Source organism: Scyliorhinus torazame, chromosome 6, assembly GCF_047496885.1.
Source record: "Scyliorhinus torazame isolate Kashiwa2021f chromosome 6, sScyTor2.1, whole genome shotgun sequence".
Classification (NCBI taxonomy): Eukaryota; Metazoa; Chordata; class Chondrichthyes; order Carcharhiniformes; family Scyliorhinidae; genus Scyliorhinus; species Scyliorhinus torazame.
The window spans coordinates 261,746,964-261,768,068 of NC_092712.1; the positions used below are offsets into that span (position 1 = coordinate 261,746,964).

At 49.6% G+C, this 21,105-nt stretch overlaps 1 protein-coding gene across 3 annotated transcripts in view; it reads right to left on the minus strand.

The window, feature by feature from the left end:
* The window catches only part of jarid2b (jumonji and AT-rich interaction domain containing 2b), a 594,617-nt gene extending 584,380 nt beyond the window's left edge, over positions 1–10,237 (minus strand). Inside the window, exon 1 of one of the 3 annotated variants that reach the window (XR_011947850.1) lies at positions 9,716–10,235. Coding sequence is in view for 2 of the 3 variants with exons in the window: in XM_072509615.1 (XP_072365716.1) it covers positions 9,716–9,760 (45 nt within the window). In the remaining variant the exon portion in view is untranslated. Of the gene's footprint in view, positions 1–9,715 lie in introns of all 3 variants that reach the window. The other 2 variants (XM_072509615.1, XM_072509622.1) reach the window with 2 other exon arrangements.
* Positions 10,238–21,105: the final 10,868 nt, after the last annotated feature.

Sequence of the window (21,105 nt, forward strand, 5' to 3'; positions counted from 1 at the left end):
GCCCGCAATGGAAGTTGGACGTGGGCTTGTTGGCAGACGAGGCGATGTGCGAGAGGCTGAGGAAGTGCATGCAGAACTACCTGCAGATTAATGACACGGGGGGGAAGTCTCAGCAGCGGTGCTCTGGGAGGCGCTAAAGGCAGTGGTGAGAGGGGAGCTGATTTCGATCCGGGCTCATAGGGACAGGACGGATAGGGCAGAAAAGGACCGACTGGTTAAGGAGATCTTACAGATAGACAGGAGCTATGCGGTGACCCCGGGGGTGGAGCTCTTAAGGGAACGTCGGAGGCTGCAGGCGGAGTTTGGGGTGCTGTCCACAGGTAAGGCAGTGGAGCAGCTTAGGAAGGCGAGGGCTGCATTTTACGAACATGGGGAGAAGGCCAGCAGATTGCTGGCACAGCAGCTTAAGAGGGAGGCGGCCAGGGAAATAGAGAGGGTGGTTGATGGGATGGGAACTTGGTAAGGTAGTCGGCAGGGCTAAACAGGGCGTTCAGGGACTTTTACAGTAGGCTCTGTTGCTCGGAACACCCCACGGGGCCTGAGGGGATGAGACGCTTTTTGGACGGACTGGCCTTCCCAAGGGTGGGTAGGGAGCTGGTAGATGGGCTGGGGGCCCTGATTAGGGCCGAAGAAATAGTTACGGGCTTGAAGGCAATGCAGTCGGGTAAAGCCCCGGGGCCGGACGGGTATCCGGTAGAATTCTATAAGAAGTTCTCGGGGATTTTTAGGGCCGTTGCTGGTCAAGGTTTTCAATGAGGCAAGGGATAGAGGGGTGCTGCCCCCGACAATGTCACAGGCTACTATTTCATTGATATTGAAGCGGGACAAGAACCCGGAGCCATGCGGGTCATATGGGCCGATCTCACTGCTTCATGTGGACGCCAAGTTGCTGGCCAAAATGTTGGCCTCCAGGATTGGAGATTGTGTGCCTGATGTGATTATGGAAGATCAAACCGGCTTTGTCAAGGGCAGGTAGTTGGTGGCCAATATAAGAAGGCTGCTCAATGTGATTATGATGCCCCTGGAGAGTGGGGAGGTGGTGGTAGTTGTGGCAATGGATGCGGAAAAGGCGTTCGACCGGGTGAAGTAGGACTATCTATGGGAGGTGCTGGGACGATTTGGGTTCGGTCGGGGCTTTATCGACTGGGTCAGGCTGTTGTACCAGGCCCCGGAGGCTAGTTTAAGGACGAATAGGACAACCTCGGACTATTTTAGACTGTACCGGGGGACAAGACGGGGGTGCCCCCTCTCCCCACTGCTGTTTGCGTTAGCTATAGAGCCGTTGGCAATTGCTCTGAGAGCTTCAAGGGGGTGGTTCGGGGGTCTCACTGTACGCGGACGACCTGCTCTTCTACGGGGCAGGGATGGGTGAAATTATGACGATTTTGGGGGAATTTGGCTGGTTTTCAGGGTATAAACTGAATATGACAAAGAGTGAGATGTTTGTTGTCCAGGCGAGGGGTCAGGAGGATCGGCTGTGGGAGCTGCCGTTTCGGTTGGTAGGGGACAATTTCAGGTACTTAGGGATGCAAGTGTTGCGCGACTGGGGCCGGTTACACAAGTTGAACTTGTCCCGATTGGTTGAACAGATGAAGGGCGAGTTTCGGAGATGGGATGTGCTCTTGCTGTCGTTGGCTGGGAGAGTGCAGACGGTCAAAATGACGGTCCTCCCAAGATTTTTATTTGTATTTCAGTGTCTCCCAATTTTCATCCCGCGGCCCTTTTTTAAGAGGGTTAATAAAATCATCCTGGGCTTTGTGTGGGCGGGTAAGTCCCCGCAAGTGAAGAAGGTGATGCTCAAGCAGAATCGCGGGGAGGGGGGGGGTTGCCCTACCGAATTTCAGTAATTATTACTGGGCGGCTAACATAGCCATGATAAGGAAGTGGGTGGTGGGGGCGGGGTAGGTTTGGGAGCGGATGGAGGCAGCTTCATGTAGGGCACCAGTCTCAGGGCGTTGATAATGGCACCTCTGCCATTCCCGCCGGCGAGATACTCCACCAGCCCCGCGGTGGTGGCGGCCTTGAGGATCTGGGGTCAGTGGAGGAGATACATTGGAGCAGTGGGAGCATCGGTCTGGTCCCCAATATGTGACAATCACCGGTTTGCCCCGGGGAGCTTGGATGGGGGGGGGGGGTTCGAGTATGGCGAAGGGCGGGAATTGAGAGGATGGGGGACCTGTTCTTAGAGGGGAGCTTCCCTAGCTTGAGGGGGCTGGAGAAGTTTGGGTTGGCAAGGGGGAAAACAAATTTAGATATTTACAGGTGCGGGACTTTCTGCGCAGGCAGGTATCATCCTTCCCACTCCTGCCACTAAGGCGGATCCAGGATAGGGTAGTGTCTAGGGGGTGGGTGGGAGAGGGGAGCGTCTCGGACATCTACAAAGAACTCATGGGGGCGGAGGAGACGCAGACCAAGGAGCTGAAGCGTAAGTAGGAGGAGGAGCTTGGTGGTGAGATGGGAGGATGGCTTATGGGCAGACACGTTGAGCAGAGTCAACACGACTGCAACATGCACCAGGCTCAGCTTGATCCAATTCAAGGTGGTCCATCGGGCCCACATGAGAGTGGCCCGGATGAGTAGATTCTTTGGGGTGGAGGACAGGTGTGTAAAATGTGTGGGAGGACCAGCGAACCGTGTTCACATGTTCTGGGCGTGTTCAAAACTTAGGGGATATTGGCAGGGGTTTGCGGACGTCATGTCCAGAGTTTTGAAAATAAGGGTGGCAATCTGAGTCCAGAGGTGGCGATTTTTGGGATGTAGCAAGACCCGGAAATCCATGAGAAGAGGCGGATGTTCTGGCCTTTGCTTCCCTGGTAGCCCGGAGACGGATACTGCTAGCTTGGAGGGACTCAAAGCCCCCAAAGTCGGAGACCTGGCTAACTGACATGGCGAGCTTTCTCTTGAGAGGGTCACTGTTAGGGTTCGCCTGGAGGTGCGAGAATAGAGCTAACACTGCTTTAACAAAGTAATCCAGATCCAAAGGGTATCTTTCACATGCTCACAATGTGTCAAGTGCTTCACAGCAATTGAAGTGCACTCTATTATGTTGGCAAACTACGTAGTCACTCTGTACAATCAAAATAAATGACCAATTAATCCGTTTTGTTGATACTGGTTGAAAGAGAAAGATACTTGCATTTGCATAGTGCCTTTCATAACCACAGGATGTCCCAAAGCACTTTACAGCCAACAAAGTACTCTCTCTTTTGAAGTGTAGTCACTGCTGTAATGCCAGAAACACAGCAGTCAGTCTGGGCTTAGCATGGTCCCCATAAACAGCAATATGATAATAAGGTCATCTGTTTTTTGTGACATTGATTGACAAATATTGGTCAGAGCACCGGAGGTAATTCCCCTATTCTATTGCCATGGGACCCTCTAAAAACAGCACTGCCAAATTCTACAGCTGGGGCGTCAGTTATGATTTTTAAGCTCAAGTCCTGGACTGGAACTTGAACCCACAACCTTTTGACTCAGAAGCAAAGAGCTGCAAATGAGCCACACTAGACAGAGGAAACGCTGGTCAAGAGTCTAGAATATCACCCTGAACTTTGAATTCTTCCTGGAGTTCTTTTACGACCATCTGAACAGGTAAGTGGGGCTTCATCTTAATGCCGTGTCTGAAGGAACACACCTCGGACAATGCAGTACTCATTCAACAATACACTGAAGCAGTGGCTTAAGACTAGATTGTGAAGTTCTGGACTGGGCCTTAAACTTCAACCTTCTGACTAAAGGTGCTATCAGAGGCAAATTGACATTTTTTTCAGCAATAGCACCCGCTAGTGACTAAATGGGGCTCCGAGTTCTCCGCTGAATTTTGTCAGGGGGCAGTCTTCAATGATGTAGGTCATTGACTGGGATGCACCACAGCTGCAATCCAGGGTGCCTGCAAAGCCCCACTTGAGCAGATTTGCTGCACAAAAGGCCTTGGCCGATGCTGAAATGGTTGAGAAGTACCCAATGTTGACATGGCAGGTTGAAGTTGAGTAGGCGGGCTGTGGGATCTGTGATGTGCTTTAATGGCAGCGTTTGGATCCATTCCTGTCATAGGGTCTCTGTTGTTATTCCTTAACACAAGTGGCCTTAGCCATACAGCCTGTCATGATGGGAGGTGAGCAACAGGTGGATTAGTAAATCCTGGTGCTGCATCAGGCTTGGGTTGATGCAAACCTTCTTCAGGAGTTTTCTTGTTGTAATTTCCCTCCTTACGTGAGGGGGCAGGATGTTCCTCAGGATCCGGGGAGCGGAGTTGATCGGAGGGTACCCAAGATGATGTGCATTGTGTTAAGCTAAGTATCGACAAGACTGGTATGGAATGAGTTATATCATACTGGTGCAGTTTGCAGTCAAGTAGGCAATGGCAAGAGCTGGGTAGTCCTTAAGGCTTGAGCATCTGCACCTCATGAAGTACGTTTGCCGAGGAGGTTGTTTTGACATGGAATAACAAAGTTATAAGGGCAGGTCTAATATTATCAAAATTGCAAATACTAAGTATAGCAGTCATAATATCTTCACAATGGCCTGGGTAAATGATATGGCGGGGTTCATTAAACTGGAGCAGATAAAGTTTGCCCTGAGAGGATCGGCTCAAGGGTTCACCAGGCGGTGGCAGCCATTTCTCGACTACCTAGGGGAACGTTAGAGGGAAGACAGATGACCAGCAGCAGCAACCCGGGGGGGGGGGGGGTTTAGTTTAGGTCAAAGATAAAGGGGTTTTGTTACTTGTGTATTGTTTAAAATTTCTGTATTGTTATTGTTGCGTTTGCTTTGTAAGAGGGGAAAAATTGTTGTTTGGGAAAAAATTTTCAATAAAACATTTATAAAAAAAAAAAAATCTTCACAATGCAGAGCTGTCAAAACGGAATAATAATAATTTTTATTGTCACGAGTCGGCTTACATTAACACTGCAATGAAGTTACTGCGAAAAGCCCCTGGTCGCCACATTCCGGCGCCTGTTCGGGTCCACAGAGGGAGAATTCAGAATATCCAAATTACCTAACAGCACATCTTTCAGGACTCGTGGGAGGAAACCGGAGCACCCGGAGGAAACCCATGCAGACACGGGAAGAACGTGCAGACTCCACACAGACAGTGACCCAAGCCGGGAATCGAACCTGGGACCCTGGAGCTGTGAAGCAACAGTGAACATTGAGTGCAGAAGGAGGCCATTTGGCCCATCAAATCTGCACCGACCCACTTAAGCCCTCACTTTCCACCCTATCCCCGTAATCCAATAACTCCTCCTAACCTTTTTGTGCTACCCATTGTGCTACCGTGCTGCTTGAGAGGGGCATCTTTAAACAAAATGATACCAATTTGGTATAGTGTGATAAATAATTATTTCCAACATAAGTTGGCAACCTCTGGATCTGTACCTAAAGATCACTTTGTACAGCTGATAGCAGTGTGCAGCACAGCAAGCATTTACCATAAATAAACTATTTTTCCAGGCATTTATATATGCTCAAAAGATTTTTTTTCCTGTAAATTTAGAGTATCAAATTATTATTTTTTCTCCAATTAAGGGGCAATTTAACATGACCAATCTACCTACCCTGCACATCTTTGGGTTGTGGGGCGAGACCCAAGCAGACACAGGGAGAATGTGCAAACTCCACATGGACAGTGACCCAGGGCCAGGATTGAATTCAGGTCATCGGCACTACCGTGTCACCCCCCCCCGCTCAAATGATTTAAACATGATAAGCTACAGTTTTGTTGCTTGTCTACCCGTTTATCTCTCATCCCCTTGTCTGTACTTATTCCACACTGCTCTGATGCCCAAAGTTTCATTAGCAAGTATCTCCTCCAAATAGGGCATTCCCTCTCCCTTTGTTACTGGACTTGCATTTATTGGAGCCACATCAGGACATTCACGTGAGAGACTTCTTACTCCTCACAGGAAGGATGGGTGGTTCTAACAACTGCAAAATGAGTTGCAGTGTGGTGGAATGCACATCTCTATTGCAATATCTACAGCCATAAAAAGGGCAAGAACATTTTCAATCGTGAAATTAGGTTTGTGGGGTGAAAACTCCTTGCCTGACTGAACAAGAAGCCTGCCGGTGATCAGAGTACAGGAGGGAAATTGAGAATCTAGTGGCATGGTGCAACGTGAACAATCTGTCCCTCAATGTCAGCAAAACTAAGGAGCTGGTCATTGACTTCAGGAAGCAAAGTGTCGTTCACACCCCTATCTGCATCAATGGTATGAGGTGGGAGATGGTCGACAGTTTCAAATTCCTGGGTGTACACATCACCAACAATCTGTCCTGGTCCACCCACGTCGACGCTACAACCAAGAAAGCACAACAGCGCTTATACTTCCTCAGGCAATTATGGAAATTTTGCACATCCACGTCGACTCGTACCAACCTTTACAGATGCACCATAGAAAGCATCCTATCTGGTTGCATCACAGCCTGGTATGGCAACTGCTTGGCCCAAGACCCCAAGAAACTACAGAAAGTCGTTAACACAGCCCAGTCCATCACTCAAACCTGCCTGTTTACATCTCCCGCTGACTTGGGAAATCGGGCTGCATAATCAAAGACCCCTCCCACCCGTTATTCTCTCTTCCACCAAGCAAAAGATACAAATGTCTGAGAACACACACCAACGGATTCAAAAACAGCTTCTTCCTCATTGTTACCAGACTCCTAAATGACCCTCTTATGGACTGAACTGATCTCTCCAGGCATCTTCTCTACTGTTGTAGCACTATACTCCATATCCTTCACCCTATGTCTATGTCCTATAATTTTGCATGTATGGAACGATCTGCCTGGACTGAACGCAGAATAATACTTTTCACTGCATCTCAGTACACGTGACAATAAATCTAAATCTACTAAAAAAACACACCCATCTCTGCCAGTCAGTTTCCTATTTATACACTGATCACTTTTTTTGAAAGGACTTTCAAAGACACTGGAGTGAAGATTGTTTAAATTGCTTTCAAAGTTGGAATTGCCACGGACAGCAACACAGTAAACAAAATAACAGAATCTGGTTGCTAATTGTACAGCAAGTTAGAACAATCTCTGCTGCCTCTCAGAAAAAACGGTGAATCTAACTTCCGTTCCATACTGAAGCCAGAAGCACGTGGGATATGTGCTTACTACCATTTACATTTCAATAGGACTAATTTCCGTGCTAAAAAAACATATTGAAGCACATTTTGGGGCAATGGACAGCAAATGATCAACAAAATAAAAGTGCTGGGGCGAAGGGGAAAAGCAACGAGGTCAGAAGAGGACGAACGCATGGTTAAAGGGTCAGGTGGCAGAGGACCAAATCGAAAGACTGGATTAGAATTGTACACCGAGTGCTGTTGTACATCATGTTGCAGGGGGGGGGGGGGGGGGGGGACAGTTCATGCTCACTAGTGGCTAAGTCGCTTCAATACTTTCCCAAACAATGATCTAAAAAACAAAGCGCCGCGACCTGATTCAGAACTCCAGCCTCCAGATACGTACTTGCAACAGTGCAAGTCACGAAGGGGTCTGCCAGGAGACACATCCCTCACTGCATTTATCCTTTTGGGAGAGAGAAAAAAAGGACAAGTTCGTCATTAAGGACGCGGTTTACGTAAAACAGATCTCCAACTATGTGTGACGCGCAGCAAAATTCAGAACAGAACTAGCATGGCATGTGTGCATATGTACATGGTAAGCAAGCAAGCAATATGCTGCAGTGCTCGGCGCCGGCAAAAAGGAAGACTTTCTGAGGCAACTTCTTTTTGTGAATTAAAACGCAGCTGGTCACGTGGAGCGGCCACCACTTCCGCGAAGGTCGACTCCGCCCCCATCTATTGTGACGTCACGGGGGCAGCTCCCTCCTCCCTCAGGTTCCGGATCGCGCTGACGTCACATACGGCTCGCGGCCGACACGGCACTCGGAGCAGCCCCGCGTGCTGGACCTGTTGCAGCATCGCGGCCGCAGGTCGCTCCGGACAACAACCGTCTCTCTTTCCTCCTCGCCCCTCCCTCGTGCCCCGCCCCCAAAGAGCGGGCGGCCGTCCTAAGACAATACGCCTCAAAAAAATGTTTAAACTTTCCACACACACACACACCCCCTTCTCCTTTTGTTCTTAAGCTTTTTTTAAAAGCCATGTTGAGAGATAGGGTCAAACAAAAACATCGCACATAAAAGGTTTTTAAATCACAAGAGAATTCCCTCCCCCTTCATAAACTTCGAGTATATCCCTGCAATGCGTCAGATGTCCTTTAAAAATATACACTCCAGTTTGTGTATTTTTTTGTTGCTTCTGCTGCTCGGAGTGCCACATGAATGCTGACGGTGGCTTTCCACCGATTCAGCGATTTGACAAGTTCCAGATGGACAATAATGAGTCCAGGAGAGTGGGAGCCAGCCCGGGAGCGGTGGGGAAGGGAGCGGGCTATCGTTTCTTGACGGCGGGGTAGGGTTTGTCCGCGGGGGGGAAAGAAGAGCTGGTCGAAGTCGTTGCACGGGACCGAGTTTGTTGTGTAGAGAGTGTGGCTAACGTGTCACCTTCCCTCACTTAAACACTGCCGTCTGCCGAGTCAGAGGTCACCGCGAATCCCAAAAAAGAAACTGGCCCGGGGGGGGGGGGGGCGAGAGAGAGAGACTAAGAAGTAAATGAAGAGAAACCTTCTCCCAATCCAAAATTGCAGTGTAAACCTTTTCAAACATCTGCAATCTCTCCATTACCTAAAGCCCCTGAATAATTCACATCCGCCGACTGCAGACAGTAAACCTTTCTTTGAAGAATGGTGGTTGGAGAAAGGAAGGAGGAGGAGGAGGAGGGGGGGGGGGTGGAAGAGAATGCAAACATTACCACAAGATTACAGCGTGACCATGTGGCAAGCGACAAACCCGATTGGGGGGGGGGGTGAAACGAACTCTTATAAATATGTTTTATTGTTGCGACTCGCCGTAAGATCTCAAATTAAATTTAAATAAAGATAGGGAGTTGCACGGCTAGGAGAGATATGGTGGAAAAAAATGTTGTCCAGATGTTTAAAAAGAGAGAGAGAGGGGGGGGGGGGGTCGAGAGAAGAGGGGGAAAAAAAGAGAGAAGAGAAACCTGCTTGGAAATAAGAGTTCAACAACAAGGCAATGCAGGTTGCCATTAATCCAAGCAGAACCAAACGGCGGCGGCAGAAAGATCCAAAATGGGGGGTCAAAAGAGGAGAGGCGAGTAGAGGCAGAGGCGGGGGGGTGGAATCATCCAGGGGAGCAGGAGTGTGGCGTCGCTGAATGAGCAGGCTCAAGTATTGGGGGGGGGGGGGGGAAGAGAGAGAAAGAGGAGCATCGCTTCCCTTTCCTCACCCGGTAGAAGCAACTCTGCAAATACAACAAACCAGGCCGGATCAACGGCCACTAAATTAGATGCGATCCGGTTAAGGGACGGACGAGGCCAGACTGTCACCGAATCTCTCACACACACACACTTCTCTTGTGAACAGCGACATAAAAGAGATCACCCATTAAAATAAAAACAAACGATCGTCGTCCCTACGACCGTGAAAACAAAACGAGAGCCCGTACAAAGGGGATACCTCGCAGTGTTTGCAGCCAAAGAAATCATAAACAAACAACAACAAAAATACATATGCTTCAGCGCGAAAGGGGGGAAAACGTTGAAGCCCCGGCGACCTCCTTCTGGGCGGGGGGGGGGGAAAAGGAAAGGGAGATTTTTTTTTTTAAACTTCTCAAGTCACTTACTAATCTTTTGTGAATTATGTTCCTCTTGGGTCTTTCTCTGGTCATCCTGTTGTCCCAATTTTCTTTGCGAAGAGGAGAAAATTCCACATGAATCAATCTCGTCGATGTGGATAAGCCCTGGCTGGTCTGTATTTACAAAAGCTCCCCTCTCTCCGTGCTGGCCGTGCCTCTTCGCCTTTTGATTAAATCCGAAGTTGGGAGGGAAGGAGAGGAGGAAGGGGGGGGGGGGGGGGGGGGGGGGAATAAATAATTCACTTCAATAAAACATTTTTTTTTGATGTAAAAGAAAAGCTCGCTCGTCGACACCAAGTACAGTTACTGCTCCCGAGCGACACGAAACGGACGAAGTGGAAAAAAATAAGCTACGTGGTGTGGTGAAGTTACATCTTGAATAAGAGAAAAAAACATGGGGGAAAGAGAGAAGGGGGATAAAATAATGTAGTCACGTTCTGTGCAGAGAGACAGACAGAGTCTCAAACACACACAAGTCAGGCTCATACTCACACTCCCACCAATCACATCCCTTTAACTTTAAATGGCTACGTTAGGACGCTCCCGGCCACGCACACTCAGCATAGCCCCTGCCGGAAAGCTCAAGAGCTGCAGTATTGGCCGGGACTTCCCTTTTACTGTCTCTCGTCTCTGCTCTTTCTCTGTCTCTCTCTCTCTCTCCACTCCTCCACCAACAGTATATCATCTGTGCGCACCCTGAAAGAGAAGGACAGATAGAAAGACCCGCATTCACACAGGGGCCTTCCACAACCTCAGTATACCCCCAATGCACTTTCCAGCCGACGGGGCAATTTTTGTTGTTCTTGAAGTGCAGTTGCGGGCAATGCACAGCAGGATCCCATGCGATGTCGGCCAGATCGTTCACTGTCTTCCGCCGCGATGCTGGTTGAGGGACAGATGCTGGGTAGAGCACCCTTGCCCTTCGAAGTGGTGCCACGGATTTCTTTTTTAACACCAGGAGAAACAACTGACAGGGGCCTCGGTTTAATGATGCGTCTAAACGATAGCAGCACCCTCATTACTGCACTGACCTGTCAGCCCAGATTTTTGTCCTCCATTCTCTGGTGCTGGACTTGAAGGCTCGATCTTCTCACTCGGAGGCAATGACTGTTGCCACATAGCCATGGCTGACACCTGTAGCATCAACATATATTACTCAAATACTGCACCCAACTTATTCCATATTCACACCAAATATAAGGCCTTGCCTGCTGCCAGTGCAAATCAGAAAATTGTAGTGCATCAATGGTTTTCATTGATTACAAGATTACAGGTTCCAGCATAAATTCAGAACATTTAGGCTACCTCCTTCTGATGGGAAGCAGAAAATCAACTGGAATTCATGCAGGTCAGCATGTGTAAAGGAGAAAGACAGGTTAATGTTTCACATTGTATATCTTTCATCAGCACACAAATAAATTCAGCCTATGGCTATTAGCTTTGTTGAACTCAAGCACAATGTGTAAAAAGAGTTGAGTGACTGCCTTTGGAAGTAAATACACAAAAATGATGGTGACAAATTGCTGATTTAAGGAGTGTTAGGAATTAATTATTTGCTCATGTTTCAGACCTGACTTGCATTAGAGGCCAATTATATTCAAGCCCAATTCTGGCCTTGCTCAGTACTTACACAGGCACACTTTCTGGGGCTAACTTTTATTTTGATAATGCAGGGCAGTTCCAATACATTGCAATTGGGATGTTTAGGCCTGTGTGTTCCCCCACTTAGTCCCATACATAAGACATGTTATTACAGCATGTACAAAATGTAAGTCAGTAACTAATCCATAGAGCAGAATTCGATTTTTTTAAATTTAGAGTGCCCAATTCATTTTTTCCAATTAAGGGGCAATTTAGCATGTTCAATCCACCTAGCCTGCACATCTTTGGATTGTGGGGGAGAAACCCACGCAAACACAGAGAGAATGTACAAACTCCACATGGACAGTGACCCAGAATCGAACCTGGGACCTCAGCACAGTGAGGCTGCAGGGCTAACCCACTGCGCCACCGTGCTGCCCTAATAGAGCAGAATTCTGAGGATACATTGCTGAGACTCCTCTCAAACAGTAATGTTAATTGCAAAAATCGTAGATGGATGCCTTCTTACCCATTGGTAGCTCCGTTGAAGTTTGTCATATGACATGGATAGAATAAAAATTAAAGTAAAAAAAATAAAGTAAAGTAATTACAAATAAAACTTCCACCATGACATTAAGGGTCATTAGTAATAAGACTTGGCATTAACATACATAATGATAATAAAATCTTACCTGACACTGTCTGTTACTGGCAACTGGAATAGTTCAAGCACTCTCCCCATTTAAAAACATTTATAACTTGGATTGCGCCTTTAATTCCACAGTGACCAGAATTATTTTAAAAATACTGTACAACAATGAGGCTCCAATGAAAGCAAATTGTGGTAGATGTATATTACTGTTTCTATTTCATAAACGTAAAACCCCATAATTTACTAACAATTTATAAATGTTGACAGTATGTGAAATGATTAACAGCATTATTTGCTTCAGTGAATTATTGTTTTTAATTTCACTACAGCAAATTATCATGTTGGGAACAGTGAAATTATTGACAATCTTCATATGGAATAAATATAGGTTCTCACATCCAACGTTACATAACTGAATTCTCTTGTATCTGAGCTCTGACAGATTTCTGCACAAGTGAATGACTGGTCGCTTTTATACTCAGATCTCACCTCAGTTTACTATTAAATAACGTTGTTACTTTGATTTCTAAATATCCAGATTATTGATCAACGGTGCAGCAGATTTGTTTCATAACATGTCATTAAACTTAGAATTTTGGGTTACTAGTTAATATTGCAGCCAAAATAAATGGCCAAATTGGGCAACAATTTTGTTCCTGTTTACAATGCAGAATCCACTGTAAGAGTGCTTCCTGTTATTTCCTTTGTTCCCTTTCTTTTATTTTATCTTTTTTATTTTTGATCCATGGATTGATAATTGAGATATACCTTTAAGTCGAGTGGAGGAAGTAGAGGACTCAAAATTTTAAACAGCTTACTTACTGGAACACAATTTTGTATTTGGCAAGGGAGAACTCAGACTTTTTGCTACCCAGCAGACTGGAGGGAATTGGTTCAATTAGTTAACTGGCAGCCATTGGATTGGCCAGGGGCAGTGTTCTGCCTGACAACAGTCAGCAGTTGGGTCCTGCCAGGTGTCTTCTTCGGAGAGAACCTCCCGGAAGCTTCTAGATCCTTGAAAGAAGGGGAGCTGTGATTCCCCGTCTCTCTGCTGCCAGTTGCCTGCTGTCTATATGAGTCTGCAGTAAGGATCATTACAATTTGAAGGAAAAGAAAGTACTCAACTGAGGGCCTAACCTTGACAAATAAAGTAAGAACTCTTTTTTTTAAATATGTTTTTATTAAGAATTTTTCAACAATATTTTCCACCATACAAACAACCCCCCCCCCCTGCCCCCGTAACAAAGAAAAGAAAGAAAGCTTGCGTGGCAAGACATGGACATGGAAAGTCAATAAGATACAGAACTTTGTACATTGGATTCTTCCCGTACATGTCAGTTTCCGGATCATTCATGTGTTTTCTTGCTCAAATGCCCCCCAGAGAACCCCCCCCCCCCCAACGAACGATGTCCCCCCTCCCCCTCTCCCCCCCTGGGTTGCTGCTGCTGTCCGACCATCATCTAACGCTCCGCGAGATGGTCTAGGAATGGTTGCCACCGCCTGTCGAACCCCTGCGCAGACCCTCTCAAGGCAAACTTTATCCTCTCCAACTTGATAAACCCAGCCATATCATTTATCCAGGCCTCCACGCTGGGGGGCTTCGCCTCCTTCCACATTAGCAAGATCCTTTGCCGGGCTACTAGGGACGCAAAGGCCAGAATGCCGGCCTCTTTCGCCTCCTGCACTCCCGGCTCGTCCACTACTCCAAATAGTGCTAGCCCCCAGCTTGGCTTGACCCGGACTTTCACCACCTTAGATACTGTTCCCGCAACTCCCCTCCAGAACCCCTACAGTGCCGGGCATGACCAAAACATATGGACATGGTTCGCCGGACTTCCTAAGCACCTCCCACATCTGTCCTCCACCCCAAAGAACCTACTCAGCCTCGCCCCCGTCATATGCGCTCTATGAACCACCTTAAATTCTATCAGGCTAAGCCTGGCACACGAGGAAGAGGAATTAACCCTACTTAGGGCATCAGCCCATAGACCCTCCTCAATCTCCTCCCCCAATTCCTCTTCCCATTTATCCTTCAGCTCCTCTACCAAAGCCTCCCCCTCTTCTTTCATCTCCTGATATATCGCCGACACCTTGCCCTCTCCGACCCATATGCCCCAAATCACCCTATCTTGAATCCCCTGTGCCGGGAGTAGTGGAAATTCCCTGACCTGCCGCCTCACAAACACCCTCACTTGCATGTACCTGAAAGCGTTTCCTGGGGGTAGCCCAAACGTCTCCTCCAGTGTCCCTAAGCTCGCAAACGTCCCGTCAATGAACAGGTCCCCCATTCTTCTAATCCCTGCCCGATGCCAGCTCTGAAACCCCCCGTCCATCCTTCCTGGGACAAACCGATGGTTGTCTCTGATCGGGAACCACAATGAGGCTCCCGTCGCACCCCTGTCTCCACTGCCCCCAGATCTTTAGCGTTGCCGCCACCACCGGGCTCGTGGTGTACCTTGTCGGCGAGAGCGGCAGCGGTGCCGTCACCAGCGCCCCCAGGCTTGTTCCTTTGCAGGACGCCATCTCCAATCTCTTCCATGCCGCCCCCTCTCCCTCCATCTGCCACTTACGGATCATTGCCACGTTGGCGGCCCAATAGTATCCACCCAAATTCGGCAACGCCAACCCTCCTCTATCTGTGCTACACTCCAGGAACCCCCTCCTTACCCTCGGGGTGTTGCTCACCCACACAAATCCCATAATGCTCCTGCTTACCCTCTTAAAGAAGGCCTTAGTAATCACAATTGGGAGGCATTGGAATACAAAAAGAAACCTCAGGAGAACCACCGACTGTTTAACCGACTGTACCCTACCCGCCAGCGAGAGTGGCAACATGTCCCACCTTTTAAAATCCTCCTCCATCTGTTCCTCCAGCCGCGTCAAATTAAGTTTGTGCAGTGCCCCCCAGCTCCTAGCTACCTGAATCCCCAAGTATCGAAAGCTCCTTTCCGCTCTCCTCAACGGTAGGTCGTCTATCCCTCTTCCCTGGTCCCCCGGATGGATCACAAACAGCTCACTCTTTCCCACATTGAGCTTATAGCCCAAAAAGTCTCCAAACTCCCATAGGAACTGCATTACCTCAACCATCCCCTCCACTGGATCCGCCACATACAGCAACAGGTCGTCTGCATACAGCGACACTCGATGTTCCTCTCCCCCTCGAACTACCCCCTTCCATTTCCCCGACTCCCTTAATGCCATGGCCAAAGGTTCAATTGCTAATGCAAACAGCAGAGGGGACAGGGGGCACCCCTGCCTCGTCCCTCGATACAGCCGGAAATACTCCGACCTCTGCCGGTTCGTGACCACACTCACCAACGGGGCTTTATACAGGAGCTTAACCCAACTAATAAACCCTCCCCCGAACACAAACCTCCTCAACCCTTCCCAGAGATACTCCCACTCTACCCGATCAAAGGCCTTCTCCGCGTCCGCGTCCATGGCTGTCACTATCTCCGCTTCTCCCTCCACCGATGGCATCATTATCACATTTAAGAGCCTTCACACATTAGTGTTTAACTGCCTACCCTTTACGAATCCCGTCTGGTTCTCGTGAATCACCCCCGGGACACAGTCCTCAATCCTCATGGCCAACATTTTTGCCAGCAACTTAGCATCTACGTTAAGGAGCGAGATCGGTCTATACGACCCACATTGCAGTGGGTCCTTATCCCGTTTCAAGATCAAAGAGATCGTCACCTCCGACATTGTCGGGGGCAGGGTCCCCCACTCCCTTGCTACATTGAAGGTCCTTACCAGCAACGGGGCTAACAGGTCTACATACTTCCTATAAAACTCCACCGGGAACCCATCCGGCCCCGGGGCCTTCCCTGCCTGCATGCTCCCCAGTCCTTTAACCAGCTCCTCCACCCCAATTGGCGCCCCCAAACCAGCCACCTCCTGCTGCTCCACCCTTGGGAACCTCAATCGGTCCAAGAATCGCCGCATCCCCTCTTTTCCCCCCTGGGGGCTGGGACCTATACAGCTCCTCGTAAAAGGCCTTAAAAGCCTCATTCACTTTCCCCGCACTCCGCACTGTAGTTCCCCTGCCATCTTTGACTCCGCCTATTTCCCTCGCTGCCATCCTCTTACGGAGCTGATGTGCCAGCATCTGACTCGCCTTCTCCCCATATTCATATATCGCCCCCTGTCCCTTCCTCCACTGTGCCTCTGCCTTCCCTGTGGTCAACAGGTCGAACTCCGTCTGGAGACTTTGTCTCTCCCTGAGTAGTCCCTCATCAGGAGCCTCTGCATAGCTCCTGTCCACCCTTAAAATCTCCCCCACTAACCTCTCCCTTTCCCTGCCCTCTCTCTTCACCCTATGAGCCCTGATGGAGATTAACTCTCCCCTGACCACCGCCTTCAGCGCCTCCCATACTACTCCCACCTGCACCTCCCCGTTGCCGTTGGCCTCCAGATACCTTTCGATACACTCCCACACCCTCCCGCGCACTTCCTCGTCTGCCAGCAGTCCCACATCCAACCTCCACAACGGGCGTTGGTCCCTCTCCTCCACCAGCTCTAGCTCCACCCAATGCGGGGCATGGTCTGAAATGGCTATGGCCGAATACTCCGTTCCCTCCACTTTCGGGATCAGTGCCCTGCCCAGAACAAAAAAATCTATCCGGGAGTAGGCCTTATGTACGTGGGAGAAAAAAGAAAATTCTCTGGCCAAAGGCCTGGCATATCTCCACGGATCTACGCCCCCCCATCTGGTCTATAAACCCCCTAAGCACCTTGGCCGCAGCCGACCTCTTTCCCGTCCTAGATCTGGAGCGATCTAATGCTGGGTCCAGCACCGTGTTAAAATCCCCACCCATTATCAAGCTCCCTACCTCCAGGTCTGGAATACGCCCCAACATCCGTTTCATGAATCCAGCATCGTCCCAGTTCGGGGCATATACATTCACCAGTACCACCTCCGTCCCCTGCAACCTACCACTCACCATCACGTATCGGCCTCCCTTGTCCGCTACTATGTTCTTGGCCTCAAACGACACCCGCTTTCCCACCAGTATTGCCACCCCTCTATTCTTCGCATCCAGCCCCGAATGGAACACCTGTCCTACCCATCCCTTCCTTAACCTGACCTGATCTGCCACCTTCACATGTGTCTCCTGAAGCATGACCACGTCTGCCTTCAGTCCCTTTAGGTGCGCGAACACTCGGGCCCTCTTAACCGGCCCATTTAGGCCTCGCACATTCCATGTGATCAGCCGGATTGGGGGGTTACCCCCCCCCCACCACCACCACCACCACCCACCCCCCGCCGACTAGCCATCTCCTATCTTAGGCCAGTCCCGTGCTCGCGCCTCCCGCACCCTCCAGTCCCCCAGGCGGGGAACCCCCGTCCCGACCACCTCTTCCATTTTCAGTTCCCCCTCAGACAGTGCAGCAGCAACCCTAAAATCCCCCCTCTCCCCCCCCCCCCCGCTAGATCCACATCTAGCTCTTTTGCTCCCCCCATATTACTTCCGTGAGTCAGCTGACTTCTGCTGACCCTGGCTTCCCCCGCCTTCCCGTTGATCTCCCCATGTGGGAGTCTCTCCTCCTTACCTTCCTCCACCCACCCCCCCCCACTTTTGGCGCGGGAAAAAGCCCGTGCTTTCCTGAACCAGCCCCGCCCCCTGTGGCGCAGCTCCTGTTACGGCCATTATCCCAGTTCCCTCATCCCCGAGTCTCACCTCCCTCCAGCACTGACGCCCACATTCCCCATCATCATCATCTCGTCTACAAAAAAGAAAAAAAGGAATTTTAGGAATTTTAACCAGAACTCTACCCACATCCCCATCCATGATCCCACCCATGAAGAATTCTTTACCCCTATTTACAACCCCATATACAACCAACATCTCCCCCCACAACCACATCCCCTCAGTTCGAGTCCAGTTTTTCCATCTGAATAAAGGTCCAAGCCTCTTCTGGCGTTTCAAAATAATGGTGTCGGTCCTGATAAGTGACCCACAGTCGCGCAGGCTGCAGCATGCCGAACCTGACTCTTTTTTGTGCAGCACCGCCTTTGCCCGGTTGAAGCCGGCTCTCCTCCTTGCTACCTCTGCGCTCCAATCCTGGTAAACCCGGATCACCGCGTTCTCCCATCTACTGCTCCGCACCTTCTTGGCCCATCTCAGCACACATTCTTTGTCCGCGAAGCGATGGAACCGTGCCACTATCGCCCTTGGCGGCTCATCAGCCTTGGGTCTCCTCGCCAGGACCTGGTGAGCCCCTTCCAACTCCAGGGGGGTCGGAGAGGCCTCCACTCCCATCAGCGAATGGAGCATCGTACTCACATATTTCCCGGCATCAGCTCCCTTCACTCCTTCGGGAAGACCCAGAATCCGGAGGTTCTTCCTCCTCGACCTGTTCTCCAGGACCTCGAGTCTTTCGGCCCACCTCCTGTGCACCGCCTCGTGCGCCTCCATTTTTACCGCCAGGCCCAGGATCTCGTCCTCGTTATCATTCATTTCATCTTTCACCTCACGAAGCTCCACCGCCTGGGTCTCCTTCAGCCCCTCGATCGCCAACAGCATTGGCGCCAGCACCTCCTTTTTAAGCTCCTCCACACAGCGCTTAAGGAACTCCTGCTGGTCCGGCCCCCATGCTGCTCGATCTCCGCCCTCCGCCATCTTGCTTTTTCCCCCTCGTTTTTGCAGCTGCTCCAGAGCCTCTTTTCTCACGCTGATCTCGGCCATATACCGTAAGGGGGGACCTTACTACACCTTCCCACATGGGATCAAATCAAAAAAGTTCAGTTGGGGCTCCTCTGGAGAGCCCGAAAGCCCGTTATCGCGGGAGCTGCTGAAACGTGCGGCGATGCGGACCGGAAGTGAAAAAGTAAGAACTCTTACAACACCAGGTTAAAGTCCAACAGATTTGTTTGGAATCACTAGCTTTTGGAGCGCAGCTTTAACCTGATGTTGTAAGACTTCTTGTGTCCACCCCAGTCCAATGCCAGCATCTCCACATCTTGACAAATAAACTAACTGGAAGACATCCATCTGAATCAAAGATCCTTATCCTTTCATTTTATTATTATTTATCTTCCGTTCCTACCCTGTGTTGTTTGTCTGTGTGTGTGTGTGTGTGTGTGTGTGCGTGTGTAGAGGGTGGGGCAAGTTAGAAAGGGGAGGTTAGGAATCAGATAGTAAATAGCCAGTTGCATGTTTTACCTATTTAATTATTTGTATGTGAGCCTGGAGTGCATGTCAGTAGGCTATTCAACTATAAAGGGAATCATAGAAAGCCCAATCTAATCCTCTCCTGACATCCACCCACATGACTTTCCGTCACAGGGTTGCTGAATAGGATCAGCAGCAGGAAACTTGGCTGATTTTACCCTCTCTAAACTGGGATCCTGAGACACGGTGTACTGACTGAGATTAGCTAATTCAACAGAGACATGGAAAATTTGACTCTTGACCATTAATTTCATGTTTTATGTCAAGTCTTTCAGAATTTGGAGTCATCTCAAGATTGGTTCGCATTTCTTTGCAGATACATCGGGGACTATTAGCAGATGGTCAAGTCAATACATGTAAAGTGTATCAGATGAACAAAAAAAAATCATTTTTTTTAATACACCACTGCAAGTAACAAAGTGAGGAGACTGGTCTTTCCACCCAGTGATTACAAATAAAAGGAATATTTGTTCCCAAGGTTTGGTGTCTTTTTATACAGAGGCCTTAGTGTCCTTAGGGAATTCTCAATGGTGTACTATTTAATTTAATTTGTTCTTATACCCCCTTTATAGTAAAGATTTGCTGCTAACCTAACCTTGCCTCTTGAAAGAAAGTCAGAAACATTGCTAGCCATTGTTCCATGTGATTTTATATCAGTTTTCACTGCGTTTTCATGTCCTGTCAACCCCGCAAAGCTGCTCAATTATAAAGCTACTCTGGTTTACGGCACACACTCTCAGCTCAACCTTCTCAGATCTGGGCTCGGCTGTGATGCTCCCATAGTGCATTTCAACCATTGAGCACACATACAAAGCATTAACACATCAATGAGGTACTGGGGGAACTTCAGTCATTGGTGGAACAGTAACCCAGTATGACTCTGCTGCACTGTCAATTAGCACAAAGACGAGAGTCGTGGAATAATCAAGGTTTTATTGAGCAAAGATGTTATGCCTCCTGTAGCTGGAACCAGAATGGCTGCAGCACCAGCGGGCACACACATTTATACACCGCCTACTGGGCGGAGCCAGCAGGCAGGGATTTACCCATGTACCTCTACTATACGGGCAGTGCCGTAATACATGTAATATACTACTAGTGGTGACTACCACATTCACCCCCTGTTAAAAAAAGAGTCTGGCGGGGGTGGTGGAAAACATTACAAGTTAAGTCTGTCGGGGGCCTTGACCCTCCTCTGCGATCGCCTCAGTCCTGGTGGTGATGTGGGTGCCGACTTGGTCACCTGCGACTCCGGGAGCGTGTTGTCCTCGTCTTCATCACCCCTGAGTGGAACCAGTGGGAGGACGGATCCTACTGGGGCGTGGGCTGCGGTGAGGTTCGCTGGAGTGAGGGTGAGTGGCGCAGGGGTGAATAAGGCAACCGGGGGTGGGGGAGAGGAGGGGCGGTGTCAGGTTGGGGGTCGTGGGTGGGGATCCAGCGGGTGCCAGGTCCCGGAGGGAGACTGTGTCATGAAGCACGTCGGAGTGTGCCACGTAGGTGTACTGCGGGTTCGCGTGTAGGAGGTGGACTTTTTCAACCAAAGGGTCTGACTTATGGGTCCGCACATGCTTCCGAAGGAGGACGGGTCCAGGAACTGTCAGCCATGTTGGGAGCGAGACCCCAGAGGTGGACTTCCTGGGGAAGGCAAACACATGTTCTTGAGGGGTCTCGTTAGTCACGGTGCAGAGGAGCGATCGGATGGAGTGGAGCGCGTCGGGGAGGACCTCCTGCTGGCAGGAGACCGGGAGATCTTTAGACCGCAGGGCCAGCAGGACGGCACTCCAAACCGTCCCGTTCTCCCCCTTCACCTGCCCGTTTTCCCGTGGGTTGTAGCAGGTCGTCCTGCTCGAGGCAATGCCCTTGCTGAGCAGGAACTGACACAGCTCATCGCTCATAAAAGAGGATCCCCGATCGCTGTGGATGTAGGTGGGGAAACCGAACAGAGTGAAGATGCTGTGGAGGGCTTT